This window comes from Sturnira hondurensis, unplaced genomic scaffold (genome assembly GCF_014824575.4).
Source record: "Sturnira hondurensis isolate 20B ecotype Veracruz unplaced genomic scaffold, ASM1482457v3 Scaffold0006413, whole genome shotgun sequence".
Classification (NCBI taxonomy): domain Eukaryota; kingdom Metazoa; phylum Chordata; class Mammalia; order Chiroptera; family Phyllostomidae; genus Sturnira; species Sturnira hondurensis.
This window is the reverse complement of record NW_028079044.1, coordinates 53,829,258-53,842,855: the sequence shown is the minus strand read 5'-3', so window position 1 is coordinate 53,842,855 and position 13,598 is coordinate 53,829,258. Positions and strand designations below refer to the sequence as shown.

The 13,598-nt window shown below is 64.3% G+C and overlaps 3 protein-coding genes across 5 annotated transcripts; 1 reads left to right on the top strand and 2 right to left on the bottom strand.

Moving 5' to 3' along the window:
• Positions 1-22: 22 nt before the first annotated feature.
• RECQL4 (RecQ like helicase 4) lies at positions 23-6,504 on the top strand. The gene is given in 23 exon segments (XM_037048806.1): positions 23-195; positions 260-293; positions 395-495; positions 713-853; positions 1,143-1,770; positions 1,773-1,930; positions 2,005-2,131; positions 2,246-2,365; positions 2,454-2,582; positions 2,667-2,759; positions 2,838-2,974; positions 3,416-3,499; positions 3,577-3,756; positions 3,832-4,011; positions 4,085-4,226; positions 4,301-4,563; positions 4,652-4,904; positions 4,981-5,110; positions 5,192-5,361; positions 5,431-5,611; positions 5,686-5,833; positions 5,976-6,084; positions 6,178-6,504. Coding segments are annotated over 23 exon segments (3,717 nt in total). The 5' UTR covers positions 23-111; the 3' UTR covers positions 6,303-6,504.
• A 90-nt stretch (positions 6,505-6,594) lies between these two features.
• SLC33A2 (solute carrier family 33 member 2) lies at positions 6,595-9,040 on the bottom strand. Its single transcript, XM_037048954.1, has 5 exons — positions 7,780-9,040; positions 7,280-7,427; positions 7,078-7,202; positions 6,901-7,010; positions 6,595-6,810 (listed from the first exon to the last, which is right to left on the bottom strand). Exons 1-5 carry the CDS (start codon positions 8,459-8,461, stop codon positions 6,637-6,639), a joined length of 1,239 nt encoding a protein of 412 aa, XP_036904849.1. The 5' UTR covers positions 8,462-9,040; the 3' UTR covers positions 6,595-6,636.
• Positions 9,041-9,119: 79 nt separating this feature from the next.
• Positions 9,120-12,934, bottom strand: GPT (glutamic--pyruvic transaminase). Of its 3 annotated transcripts, none has more exons than XM_037048916.1 (12): positions 12,230-12,440; positions 11,635-11,800; positions 11,424-11,513; positions 11,231-11,339; positions 10,956-11,089; positions 10,563-10,806; positions 10,346-10,425; positions 10,132-10,268; positions 9,870-10,044; positions 9,619-9,774; positions 9,414-9,526; positions 9,120-9,337 (listed from the first exon to the last, which is right to left on the bottom strand). In XM_037048916.1, exons 1-12 carry the CDS (start codon positions 12,271-12,273, stop codon positions 9,247-9,249), a joined length of 1,539 nt encoding a protein of 512 aa, XP_036904811.1. In that variant the 5' UTR covers positions 12,274-12,440; the 3' UTR covers positions 9,120-9,246. The 3 variants fall into 3 exon arrangements, with proteins under 3 accessions (XP_036904811.1, XP_036904812.1, XP_036904813.1); XM_037048917.1 differs by lacking the exon at positions 12,230-12,440 and adding an exon at positions 12,837-12,934 and having other exon boundaries at positions 9,247-9,337; XM_037048918.1 differs by lacking the exon at positions 12,230-12,440 and adding an exon at positions 12,505-12,823 and having other exon boundaries at positions 9,247-9,337.
• Between the last annotated feature and the right edge of the window lie 664 nt (positions 12,935-13,598).

Below are 13,598 nucleotides of genomic sequence, written 5' to 3'. Positions count from 1 at the left end.
CTCCCCTTATTGGCTCCCCCTCCAGGGTCCCGAGGATTGGCCGCTCCGGCCAAGCTGCCACCCTCGCGGCGGGAAATTCGTGGGGCGCGGAGCCCGTGGGACCCGCGCGCCATGGAGCGGCTGCGGGATGTGCGGGCTCAGCTGCAGGCGTGGGAGCGCGCGTTCTGGCAGCAGCGCGGGCGGCGTCCGGGCCAGGTGCGGGCTACCTGGGGGCAGGGGTCTGAGGGCGCGGCCCCCCTCTGACGCACTCCCTTCACAGGAGGACGTGGAAGCGGCGCCCCAGGAGACCCGCGGTGAGCGCGCGGGGCGGAGAGGACCGTGGAGCGGACCGGTCAGAGGGACGGGGAGTGCAGGAGCCCAGTGGACCCACCCTAACCCCTGACTCCGCCCCTAGCGCTCTACCGGGAGTATCGCGCTCTGAAGAAGGCCCTGGACCAAGCCGGCGGCGTCGGGTCCCGTGGTCCCGAGCATTCGGTTCCGGCGGCAGCCGAGGAGGTACCCGAGGAGGAAACTCTAGTCTTCCGGTTTAGCCTTCTGTTCCGCGGCGCCAAGAGGAGTCATGTCCCAACCCCCGTAGGGCACAGAACTTAGGCGAAGGGCTGGAGTGGGTGGAGATCCAGGCCCCACTTCAGGTCTCTGAGGGGCTGGGGAGGTGGGCCGGAGACACCTCTATCCCCCACACCAACCTTTCCTTCCCCGCTGTCTCCTGCAGATGCCAGAGCCTAGCTGCTGGGGTTCCCACCTGAATCGGGCTGTAACCCATAGTCCCCATCCTACTCCAGGGCCAAGCCCTAGTGGGTCTGTGCAGGACTATGGGAAGAGGCTTAAGGCAAACCTAAAGGATACTCTGCAGGTGAGGAGTGAGGTCTATGCAGGCGATCGGACCTTGGGCCAGAATTGTCCTTGTCCCAGGGAAGGGATCACAAGAAACTCCACATGCATGCACGTGCTCTAGTAGACACACATGTGCCAGCATTAATCAGGCCAGAACTTCTGAAAGGAGGTCAGGGCCAGCTTCTGCTCTCATCTTCCTTTCCACTGCACCCTTGTTGAGGGTGGTTTCGGGGGACTCTGGCAGGTTCCAGAGTCTGCAGCGGCCCAGGGCCTGGTTCCTATTTGTCTGTCTGTCCAACCCCTCCCAGGCTGGGCGAGGCCCGAGCCGAATACCCTGGACTCCACGAAGACCCTCACCCAAGGTGCCTTTCGTGGGGCCACCAGCTGCAGGGGCTACCCCCATGTCTTCTGAAGAGGTCAGTGAGGTGCCTCTGCAGCTTCCCAGGCCCCCGCTGAGGCCAGGCCGGCTCCAGCAGCTGCGGGAGTCCCTGAGCCTGCGGCTATGCTCCCTGGACCCCGACTGGCTGCGGCGGTGTCACCAAGTGACCGTAGGTCTTCCAGGGGCGTCTGAGGCCTGTCCGCCTGTCCTGGATACAGAAGAGCCACAGCCCCCGACTTCGGGTGTCCCTTCTGTCCTTGGCCCGAGCACGGGCCTGGAGGCAGCTTTACAGAGCCCAGAGGCTCCAGATCTTCAGGCAGCTGGAGTCAGTGCAGGGAGCCCCTCACCAGGCAACAGTCAAGGCAAGAAGCAGAGATGCAGTGGGGAGCCAGAGATGCCTCCTGCACAAGCCGAGCAGCACAGCAGCCAAGCGGGCCCCCCTTCCGAGGGAGCTAGGACTGCAGTGCAGACAAAAGACAGTCTAGGGGAGCCCATGGGGGCACAGCCCCTCAGCAGCCCATCGACCCCCAGGTACTACAGTCTCCCAGCAGGGTCGCCTTGAGTTGGGCAAGGGTGAAGAGGGCTATAGGCAGGGCTCACCTGTGTGTCCCTTCCAGGGCAGCCATGCGGGACAGGGGCAATTATGTACGGCTCAACATGAAGCAGAAACGCTACGTGCGGGGCCTGGCCCTTCGTGGCAGGCTCCTCCGCAAGCAGGTGAGATGATGGCAGGCACTCCCCTCACCCTTCCTGCCTCTCCCCTTGTGACTGTCCTCTGTGCCCCAGCCCAGGCGTGGAAGCAGAAGTGGAAGAAGAAAGGGGAATGTTTTGGGGGTGGTCAGCCCAGAGCCACAGCCAAGGATTCTTGCTTTCGGTGTGGGCAGTTCGGCCACTGGGCATCCCAGTGCCTGCAACGAGGTGAGGCCTTTGTCCTGGACAGTGTTCGGTCAATGCTGCTTGGAGAGAGTGCTGTGCCTTTTGGGGTGAGGACAGCCTGGCTTCAGCAAAGGCTCTTTCAACTCCCTGCCCTAGGTCCAAAACCTGCCCTGGCCCCCCAGGAGGAGGGTGGCAAAGAAGAAGAAGACGTACAAGCGCTGTCCACGTTGGAAGCAGTAGCTCGGAGGACAGGCCCTGCCTGCCGCCAGCACCCTGGTGAGAGGTGGTATAGCCGGCAGCCTTCTTGGTAGAACAACGCTAGCCCAGTCTGGGCTCCCACACCACCCTTTCCTGCCCCCAGCAGGTGAGGGCAATGGAGAGCCTGCTGGGCCTGAGTTGCTGGTGCCCACGGAAGGGCCTGTGCCCAGGCCACCATGTCCACCCCGGACTGTGCCACCACTCTACCTGCCGGGGCCTTTGGGACAGGTGGCAGGTGAGTGGTAGCCTACCAGCCTAGAGCCTTTACTGGGGGGTGGGGGCAACTGGGGGCCACACTGACCAACACCTGTGTCCACAGAGACACCAGATGAGGTGTTTCAGACCCTGGAGCAGCTGGGACACCAAACCTTTCGCCCTGGGCAGGAACATGCCATAATGCGAATCTTGTCTGGTGAGTGTGGCTGCCTAGGGGGCACTTGGGGGTGAGGCTAGGCCACAGAGTACCACTGCTCACCTCTGTCCCACCCAGGCCTGTCCACGCTGCTGGTGCTGCCCACGGGCACTGGCAAGTCCCTGTGTTACCAGCTCCCTGCCCTGCTCTACGCCCGGCGAAGCCCCTGCCTCACACTGGTCATCTCTCCTCTCCTGTCCCTCATGGATGACCAGGTGTGTGGACAGGACCCTTGGACACAGGCAGAAGGCAGGCACCGGCACCCATGGCCTTTTTGTCCCCTTGCACTGCTGCTTCTTACCGAAGTCCAGTCCTGGAGCTGCAAGCATCTCAACAGTTCTCAGCCCACTAGCTCTGTCCATAGTTCCCTGGCCTGGCAGTGACCCAAGGATAGCAGGGACAGGGCTGGCCAGACCCTCCCCTAAAAGGAGCCATGGGAAAGGAGATGTCCCCAGTGGGCCTGTCTGTTCCCAGTGCTCCTGAGCTCAGGCCCACAGGCGTCTCTGGACTTAGTTCTAGGACACAGGGTCTGGGTGTCTCCTCAGAGGACTTGGGGCAGTGATGGTGGTAGCTGTGGAACTGAGCAAATTGGAGAGGCATTTGGGATAGGGCCAGGACTTGGTGCCCTTCAACGGGCTCTGCTCTCGTACCTGTAGGTGTCTGGCCTGCCCCCAGGCCTGAAGGCGGCCTGTGTGCACTCAGGCATGACCAGGAAACAGCGGGACTCGGCCCTGCAGAGGGTGAGGGCCTCATGGGGCAAGACCCTTGGGGGTGGCAGGTGGGGCCCTGGGCGGTGGTCCTAACCTTCGGTCCACAGGCTCGGGCAGCCCAGGTGCAAGTGCTGATGCTGTCGCCTGAGGCACTGGTCGGAGCTGGAGCTTGGGGCCTCGCCTGCCTCTCTCAGCTGCCCCCAGTGGCCTTTGTCTGCATCGACGAAGCCCACTGCCTATCTCAGTGGTCTCACAACTTCCGGCCTTGCTACCTGCGTGTGTGCAAGGTGAGCCTCGTCCTGGGTGCAGTGGGCAGGCAAATGAAGGTGGGAGGGCATCCTCACCAAGCCATTCCTGCACAGGTGCTTCGGGAACACCTTGGGGTGCACTGCTTCCTGGGTCTCACAGCCACAGCCACACGCAGCACTGCCCTCGACGTGGCCAAGCACCTGGGCGTAGCCGAGGAAGCTGTCCTCAGGGGACCAGTCACCATCCCCACCAACCTGCACCTCTCTGTGTCCATGGACAGGAACCCAGACCAGGTGGGTAGACACACACCTGGGAGAGGCCCAGATTCCCGATTGCCAGCACTGGGCTACAGCTGTGTCTCAACAGGCTCTGGTGACCCTGCTACAGAGTGACCGTTTCCGCACCCTGGACTCTATCATTGTTTACTGCAACAGACGAGAAGACACTGAGCGTGTCTCTGCTTTACTCCGCACCAGCCTCTCTGATGCCTGGGCCCTGGGGCTTGGAGGTGAGTCTAGAACAGGACTGTGCCTCAGAGGCCTGCCCAAGCACACACTCCACCAATCATTTGTGTTCCTGCAGGCCGAGCCTGGGAGGCCGTGGCTGAAGCCTATCATGCTGGCATGTGCAGCCGGGAGCGGCGGCGGGTGCAGCGGGCCTTCATGGAGGGCCGGCTGCGGGTGGTGGTGGCCACCGTGGCCTTCGGGATGGGACTGGACCGGCCAGATGTCCGAGCTGTGCTGCACCTGGGCCTGCCCCCAAGCTTCGAGAGCTATGTGCAGGCTGTAGGCCGGGCTGGGCGTGACGGGCAGCCTGCACAGTGCCACCTCTTCCTCCAGCCCCAGGTGGGTGCCTACCAGCTGAAGCTCTCCTGCCTCCCTACCTTCCCCAGCCCAGTGCCACCGCCACACGTTCACAGCCATCCTGCTGCAGGGCGAGGACCTTCGGGAGCTGCGCAGACATGTGCATGCCAATGCCACTGACTTCCTTGCTGTCAAAAAGCTGGTTCAGCGTGTGTTCCCACCCTGCTCCTGCGCCCAGCGACTGCCGGAGCAGGAGGGAAGCATAAGGCAGGAGAGGCACTTGAGCGAGCAACCTGGCTGTGAGCGGGCAGCGCGGTGCCCAGGCCATGTGCGGGCACTCCCGGTGCAGCCAACAGTGCAGGCTCTGGACATGCCTGAGGAGGGTGAGCGACTGGGGCAGGTGCTGTCGGGGGAGTCCCTGCACAGCCCCATGTAGCCTGAGTCCAGTTCTGTCCCCAGTCGTTGAGACCCTGCTGTGCTACTTGGAGCTGCACCCGCAGCACTGGCTGGAGCTGCTGACACCCACCTACGCCTGCTGCCGCCTGCGATTCCCTGGGGGCCCCACCCAGCTGCAGGCCCTGGCCAGCAGGTGAGCACAGGTCCTACCCTAGAGTAGAGACAGGGACAGAGGACGTGGGCTTCCAATTGCTCATCCCTTCTCCTGGCACAGGTGTCCCCCGCTGGCTGCATGCTTGGCTCAGCAGCCACCTGAGAACACAGGTGGGAGAAGCAGATCTGTGGAGTTGAACATGGTCGAGCTGGTGGACTCGATGGGCTGGGAGCTGGCCCTCGTGCGGAAGGCACTCTGCCAACTGCAGTGGGACCCAGAGCCCAAGACAGGTGTGCCTCGCCCCATACCCTGCATGCCACCTGCCTGCCAGTCTGCCTGTGTGACACGCTCTCTGGCAGGTGTGCCTCGGGATACCGGAGTGCTGGTGGAGTTCAGCGAGCTGGCCTTCCACCTGCACAGCCCTGGGGACCTGACAGCCCAGGAGAAGGACCAGATCTGTGACTTCCTGTATGACCGAATCCGGGCCAGAGAGCAGGAGGCCCTGGCCTGCCTGCGCCTTGAGTTCCAGGCCTTTCACAGGTTCGGGGGAGGGTGGGCAGAATGTGGCCACCCCACCCCCCAAGGGCAGCTCTGACGAGCTCATCCCACCCCAGTGTAGCCTTCCCTAGCTGCGGGCCGTGCCTGGATCAGCCGGATGAGGACCGAAGTGCCAGGCTCAAGGCCCTGCTCAGTCACTACTTTGAGGAAGAGAATCCAGTGGTCGATGGGGAAGCACAGGGTCCAGAGCCTGGGCAGGCCGAGGTAAATGTCGGCCCTTCCTGGTCCTGGGGCAAAGTGAGGCAGCCTCACCCATATGCACACACCCACCTCCTGCTCTGTCCCGGGGTCTGTGGAGCAACTGGCCCTGGAAGCTCGGGTTGGCCTGACATTCCCCCACCCTCAGCTCCAGGACTGGGAGGACCAGATCCGCAGGGAGGTCCGTCACTTCCTATCCTTGTGGCCCGAGCAGCAGTTCTCAGGGAGGGCTGTGGCCCGCATCTTCCACGGCATCGGTGAGGGCCCAGGAGGTTCAGCCCCAACACGGGCACGGGCAGGGGCTGGACCCAGCACACAGCCTCAGGGCCGTGTCTCCCCCTCTACCACAGGAAGCCCCTGCTTTCCAGCCCAGGTGTATGGGCAAGACCGGCGCTTTTGGAGGAAGTACCTGCACCTGAGTTTCCATGCCCTGATGCACCTGGCCACAGAGGAGATCCTGCTGTGGGGCCGCTGACCACCTTACCTCAGGCAGGCCCTGTTCCCCACGTCCAACGGGGTTATGGACAGGGGTGTCTCATGGCACAGAGAGTGGCAGGTGCAAGACAGAGACAAGGGAACATCTGTGGCCAGGACAGTGAGCACCTTGGGCAAGGCATACTGCCAGGACTGTGAGCACAAGGAGTCCCCCAAAAGACAAAATAAAAGATGCTGAAGTTGTTTTTAGGGGTCCTCCTTTTTGGGTGGGGTGGTGCCACAGTCTCAGGACAGCCTTGGATACCACACACCCCAGAAAGACACCAACAGGCTACACTTAGACTTGGCTTTATTGACTAGTCCAGCCACCCAGCTCAGGCCAGGATTCTGGGCACCAGGCCCAGGCCCAGAATGGGTGTGGCTGACAGGGCAAGGAATAATGAGAAGCAGAGGGGCAGCCCCAGGCTGTCGGCCAGGGCTCCTGCCAGCGAGCCGAGCAGCAGCTTCCCCAGCAGCTCCAGTGTGGCCAGGAGGCTGTAGTGTGTGGCCTGTGGGGGTTTGGCAGGGGGGGGGTCAGATGAGGACTTGCTTGGACCCCAGTCCTGCATGCCCTCAGTGTCCCAGCCATGCCTCCTCACCTGCAGGGTACTCGGTGCCAGCTGGCTACAGCGCATCATCAAGGTGAAGGTGGCAGTTGTAACCAGGCCCCCAAGAAAGTGCTGCAGACACAGGCTCAGCAGAGCTACCCCTGGGAGGGTGGAGGTCAGCAGGGCCCAGGCTGCACCATGCTCTCCCCCCCGTGGCCAGCCCCTCACCTCTCAGGACAGTGCCGTAGCCCAGCTTGGCCCCCAGGGTGTCCAAGTAGAAGAGCAGGGCAGTCTGGCAGGCCAGGCCCCCAAGACGAAACTGAAGCACTGATCTCAGCAGGGGCAGCAGCTTCCTGTGGTGGTGAGATTGGGCAGGTCAGGGATGTGGGACAGATCAAAGGGTGAGTAGGGCAGACTAAAGAAGGCTCACCAATGCCTGGCCAGCAGGGCCCCGCCCAGGGACGATCCAGCAATGGAGCAGGCCACAGCGCCCACACTGTTCCACAGCCCCAGCTCCGGGGCAGTGAGGCCTCGGTCCAACAAAAGGAGTGGGAACAGGCTGTTAGCGCCCTGCTCACCTGTGGGGGGAATGTGAGCAGGTGTCACCTGCCTCCCTGTCCACCTGTGGTCTCGACAGTGCTCCCCAGCCAGGCTGCTACCCTGCCTCTGGTGCTGAGAGACCGAGGAAACCGCATCAGCCAAGCTTGGGGTCAGCATGACCAAGGGATTGTGGCTGGAGCTCAGAGTGGCCATGCAGCTAGAGCTGGAGGACAAGAGGCAAGCCGCAGAACTGGTCTGGGCTCCAGCCCACAGGGCATACTCCAGAGAGGGCAGCCCCATGGGTGGGTTCCAGGATTCCTGGGGACCCACCTGGAGCTTCCCCCCACAGGTCCCCATCCCTGCTGTTGCCTGACTTAAGCCCTCACTCACCCAGCTTGTAAATGAGCACAAAGCCTGCGGTCCACAGGGTCCCAGATATAGCCAGCAAGTCTTGCAGATGCTGTAGGATGTGTGGGGGGTGTCCTGAGGGCTTAGGAGAGGGCAGCTGTCGCAGAGCGGGTGCACTCCAAGCCAGGGCAGCAGCCAGCCAGTAGGTGGCAGCCAAGAGCAGGAACAGCCGGGGCCAGGAGAGGGTGGGCACAAGGACCAGCAGCCCACCACCCGCCAGCACCGACCCCAGCTTGTAAGCGACCACCTGCACGGTATTGCCAGGCCCCAGCTCCGCCGGCTCCAGGAGCTGCACAGCCAGTGTGTCCAGGGCCACATCCTGCACAGCTGCACCCAGGTTCAGCAGCAGAAGCAGCCCGGCCACCATGACGGGCAGCTCGGCCTGGCTATCTTCAGCGGGAGAAAAGGCTGCCAGCAGCCCACACACCAGACCCAGAGCAGCCGTGCTGAGCGTCAGCCAGGCCCTGGGAGAGCCCCGCGTGTCCACCAGTGGGGCCCACACCAGCTTGAACAGCCAGGGAGCATACAGCACTTTGGCCAGTCCCACGCGCGTCAGGGAGAGTCCACCTGCTCGCAGCAGCACGGGCAGCAAGCCAGACTGCAGCCCATAGGGCAGGCCTTGCACTAGATAGAGGCCGGCCAGGGGCAGCAGCTTCCCACGCATGGCCAGGGGAGAGGACTGAGAGCTGGGGCCGAGTTCAAGGCCGGCCTGGGGTGGATCGGGGCGGAGCGGTTCCGCTGGTGGTCTGCCCGAGTCAAGGGTCACACGGCGGCATAGCCTTTTGGACTGAGCCAAAGGGGGTTAGGGTTGGACTGGCTGACGTCCGTACCCCTCTAGTACCCCTCTAGAACGCAAGCCGTCCCCTTTTCCAGGCACCGCTCCCGTGGCGGGACGGCCAGGAAACGCAGGCCATAGAGCGCCGGAGCGGGCCAGAGTGCCGGCCGTATGCAGGCGCCCCCGGTGGCCACCCTGGGTACTGCGTGCGAGCCTGCGACAGGGACTGGCCTCCGGGGTAGGGACCAGTAAGGCGACCCATTCTGCGTGTCACACACTCTCACCCCACTCGCCAGTCAACACAGGGCCGAGCGAGACCCATTGGTCCTTGCGCTGCACAGCAGCCCCAGGTGGCAGTTAGGAGGGAAACCAAGGCTTCCTCTTTGAGGCCCCACGGTGGAGAAGGAGCCCACCGGAGGCGCTGCGAAGGCAAGAAGGTCACCTCCTCTGGGAGGACTCCCAGACCACTCCTCCTGAAGTGCGACCAGGCCTGCGCAGAAGGGCAATCAGGAGCCGGGGAGCGCACACAGGTGACCACACCTCCTCCTAGCATCCAGACGCTCAGCTTTATTAGAGGCCTGCAGGGAGGCAGGGGCCCAGCCCACAGGCAGCAAGACCCTCAGGGCCCAGGGGGCTGTCAGTCTAGGGCCGCCAGGCCTGGTCCCCAGCAGTACTCAGGAGTATTCACGGGTGAACTTGGCGTGGAACTGGCTCAGCTTTTCCAAAAGGGGACGCAGCTTCTCCATGGAGGGCAGGATGGTCATCCTAAAAGGGGAGCGAGATAAGCGACAGGTAAAGGGTGTGGGGGGCCCCGGGGCGGGGATGTGCGGCGGGGCCTCACCGGAAGTGGTAGGTGCCTTCCCGCTGCCCGAAGCCGCTGCCGGGCACCACACAAATGCCGGTCTCCTCCAGCAGGCTCATGCAGAAGAACATGTCGGGAGCCAGACCCAGCTCCTGGAGTATGGGGGCGGGAGCGGTCAGGGCGGGGCGCCCCAGGCCCCGCCCTCCCTGCGAACTTGCCCTGCCATGCCCCACGGGTGAAGCACCTGAGCGCGCTGAACCGCACGCGGAGGCAGCTGTATGCGCGGGAAGGAGTACATGGCGCCCTGCACCGGGTTGCAGCGGATGCCAGGGGCCTCGTTGAAGACCTGCTCGGTGAGCTTGGCCTTGGCCGCCAGCTCAGCCAGCACCGCCTGCCTCTCCTGCGGAGGGAGGGCCCATCAGGTTGGGGAACAGTGCCCGGCAGCCCAGCAGGCTCGTCGCCCCAGCCTCCCCTCCACGCCCCCCTTCTGCTCACCGCCTGGAACTGCGCGAAGGAGGGGTCCGAGGGTGCAGGCGGGCTGACCACCATGTCAAGCATGACCTGGCCCGGCAGGGGCGGGCACAGCCGCACGCTCATCAGCTTCTGCATCTGCTGCTGCACCGCCGCATCCATGTTCACCACCTCCACGTAGCCGCCACGGAAACCGCACCTGGGGGCGAGGGCGGGTGTCCAGGCAGGGCTGAAAGAGGCGGGCGACCGGGGTCACAGAGCCCCCGCCCGTCTGGCTCGCACGCACTCGCCCATGTAGCCCTTGGAGACTGAGTGGAAGGAGGCGAGTTCCTGCTGCGTCGCGTACGGAGGCCCCATCTCCATGAGCACCTTCTTAAACGAGTGGAACTGAGAGCCTTCGGCGTACACGTTGTCCTGGTACACCTGGACGAGTGACGGGTGTCACTGGGGGCGCCCATTCCTGCCCTTCGACTCCCTACCCCACGTGCCCCTGCCTGCACCTCATCAGCCATCAGGAAGAGCCGCTCCTCGAAGGCGAAGCGGATCACAGCCTCGATGCACTCGCGGGTCTGCACCTGCCCTGGGGCGCAGGCAGGGGGTGGAGGGGAGACGCGGCAAGTCCGGGGTTAACCGAGAGTGCGCACTGCTCTCCACGGGTCGGTGGGGCGGGGAGGCGGGGCAGAGAGGGGCAGGGCCTGGGAGGAGTGAGGGTCGCACCGGTGGGGTTGCCCGGGTTGATAACGCAGAGCGCGCGCGGGCGGCAGTGATCGCACGCCTGGAGCAGCGCGCGCCGCAGTTCCGCCACGTCCAGCGCCCAGGCGCGCTCCTCGTCCAGGTAGTAGTCCACCTGCACGGCGTCGAGCTCTGCCAACGCGGCCGAGTAAAGTGGGTACTGAGGGATGGGGATGAGCACGCCCGTGCGCGTGCGCCCCTCACCGGACACCAGCAACTTCAGCACTGTCTGCGAGTGGGGTGGGGAGGCGGCATTGGCGGGGCCGGGGCCACACCCCTCTTCTCCACCCCAACCACGCGCCGCCGTGCCAGGAGGAGCCTGGCCGGCAGGCTGCACACAAAGAGCCATGGCGTCCTCCTGCCCTGGCCCCTGCCTACCACGATGGCGTCGCTGGCCCCCGTGGAGAGAAAGATATTGTTGGGGTCCGCGGGTACGCCTCCATCGCGCTGCTGGATGTACCGAGCCACATCCTCTCTGATGGGCTGGACTCCGGAGCTGATGCTGTAGGCCCCTGTGCCAGGGAGTGGGGCGGGACCGGAGAGGACAGGTGAGGTCCCGAAAAGATCCTCCCCTTCCAGTGGGCGGATCCACCCCTCCCCTGGAAGCCTGCCACTGTTTCTGCTCCTCCCTGGGGCCTGGCTCCGGTGCTTACCTAGACTGTGGCCCCCGCAAGCCTGCAAGATGCTCTTGGCCCTTCTCTTGGTATCTTCGGGGAAGTCGGGGCTGTTCAGGAGGTCAGGGTGGACGCAGAGAGCCAGGACCTGAGAGACGCAAGTGCTGAGTCCAGGGCATATAGGCTTTGGGGGGGGGGGGCGGGGGCGGGGGGAGGGCAGTGTGAGCCTCACCTGGCGCAGGAAGGTGATAGGCTTCTGGCCCATGGCTTGTGCGTCCCCGATGTTGGCGCGGATGACCTCAGTGAAGGGTTTCTTCACACCCTGGGAGGGTGGAGGCAGGGACATTGAGAATGGGCTTAGGGATCCCCCAAACCCTGGTCCTCTGTGCCCCTGGACTGACCAGGCACCGCCTGGAGGACAGTGGTGGGGTCCAGGGCCACACCTGGCGCAGCTCCTGCTCCAGCTCCAGGGCACGCAGCACAATGGGGCCTCGAACAGCGTACTCCACCCTCTTAACACGCGGGTTCATGGTGTCCAGCGTCAGCACCTTTTCCTTCGGCCGCTTCATCGCAGCCTGGCTGTGCTCTCCTGCCCTCAAGGCCATGACGCTGCACACACCAGGCGAGGAGGAGGCTCAGCAGGACCCAGAGTGGGGTGAGAAACAGTCCACTCAGTAGGCCAGGGCTGCAAAGGGTGAGCCTGGGTAGGGGCTCAAGGTGAGAGGGCACCCTCTTCACGGCAGCCTCCTAACCCCACTGAGGTGGGGGCGAGGAGGCTGGAGGAGGAGCTGGGGCCCAGGGGCCTGCCCCACCCACTGGGCAGAGCTCTTCCCCAGGGAGCCTGGGGTGCGGGGGAGGAGGTGGGTGGGGCTTGGGGCTCTGCCCAGTGCCCTGTTCCAGTGACGGGAGCAGGAGACCCTTGTGGGGCGTAGGGACAGACGGTTCAGGAAGCTCTGAGAAACAGGGCCTGGAGGGGAGGTGGGCGGGAGTGCCCCAAGGGGACTGGCAGAGGTGGGCAAGGAGAGAAGAGAGGTTTACCCCAGTAGGACTCGGAAGAGGCCTGGCCCTTTCAGGCCCCCCATCTTCTCTTGGTTCAGCAGGCCTGTCTCCCAGGTGACTGAGCCAGGCCTCAGGAATCCAGGGGTGTTGGGGGATGGGGCTGAGGTACGTAGACAGGGGGTTCCATCTGGCCCCTCCTGGGCTGGTGGTCATGACCGGGGGCCACAAGGGCCCTGTGGTCAGACCCTGGTTGCCATCAGGACTTGGAGGCCAGAGTCTCTGGGTCGGGGTGTTGGGGAGGGGCCCTTGGACACCTGCAACTCTGCGCTGAGGTGCCCCTTCACCAGGCCAGCCTGGGGCTGCCCTTGGGCCACACCACAGGCTCGGTGACCTCAGCTCTGCTTCCTAGTCACCGCTGATTGGTGGAGAGTGGGGAGTGAGCAGTGATAGGCCCTCAGGGCCCCACCTCCACAGGCCCTGCCCAGGGACAGCTGCCCCCTGCTATGGCATCTGAGACTGAGGGTCAGGGAGCCTGCCCTTGGAGTCAAGCTCTGGCTGCTGGCTGGGCCAGCGGGCAGCCTTGGCTCCTCTGCACTGGCCGGCTGGAGAGGACACACAGGAGTCCAGGCACTGGTCTCATTCTCACCTTGCACCTTTCTGCTCTGCTGTCACTTCAGCCTTCCAGCACGCAGGCCTGTCCTTCTGGCCCCCAGGGCAGAGTACAGGCTAATATGGGCCCAGCCCCGGGCGGGGCCAGCCCCGCCCACCCCCTGGCAGCAGGGCTCCAGTAGCAGCCTCAGTGGCGGGTGGACCTTGGGCAGCAGCACAGGCACCCACACTAAATTTAACCAGCAGCCTAGCCCTGGCCCTCTCCCAGTGGACGCCCCTCCCACCACCAATGCTCAGGATGGGCTGGCCCCTGGGACACTGGACTGACCAGGTGGTTGTCCAGCAGGGAGGGGAAGGTGACCTGACCCCAGGTCACTCAGTGCTGGGGGCCGTGCCACACTGCCCTCCAGGGCAATATGAGCAGGCAGTGCCCTCAGCCCTCCCACTCGAGGCCCCTAAGGGGCCCCTGTCACCCCAGCACATTGTGCCCAGCCAGCTCAGAGCCTGAGTGGCCAACTGTTGGCCCCCTCTGCCGGACCAGGGAAAAGCTGGCAGCTAGGCCCCAGGATCAGGCCACAGGCCAGGAGTGGGGGATCTGTCCCCCTCCCCACGTTTCTGATGCCAGCCTTACACAATACATCTGGCTCGGGCCCCTCCCTTCTCAAACCAGGGTCTCTGCTCAGAAGCTCTGTGTCACTGGTCCCCAGGGAGGGTCCTTCCCAAGCTCCCTCTCCCTCCAGGAGAGTAGTTTCAGAGCAGCCTGAAGGGCACGTGGGAGGTAGGCGGAAGGCAGCACCGG

Excerpts from the sequence above, each read along its gene's own strand:
- SLC33A2 (XM_037048954.1), bottom strand. The coding sequence starts at position 8,461 with ATGCGTGGGAAGCTGCTGCCCCTGGCCGGCCTCTATCTAGTGCAAGGC. Across the intron at positions 7,011-7,077 it reads CTACGGCACTGTCCTGAGAG|GGGTAGCTCTGCTGAGCCTG; the intron begins GTGAGGGGCTGG and ends CCACCCTCCCAG. Across the intron at positions 6,811-6,900 it reads TGGCACCGAGTACCCTGCAG|GCCACACACTACAGCCTCCT; the intron begins GTGAGGAGGCAT and ends AAACCCCCACAG.
- GPT (XM_037048916.1), bottom strand. The coding sequence starts at position 12,273 with ATGGGGGGCCTGAAAGGGCCAGGCCTCTTCCGAGTCCTACTGGG. Across the intron at positions 11,801-12,229 it reads CTCTTCCGAGTCCTACTGGG|CGTCATGGCCTTGAGGGCAG; the intron begins GTAAACCTCTCT and ends TGGTGTGTGCAG. Across the intron at positions 9,775-9,869 it reads CCTTCGCGCAGTTCCAGGCG|GAGAGGCAGGCGGTGCTGGC; the intron begins GTGAGCAGAAGG and ends CTCCCTCCGCAG.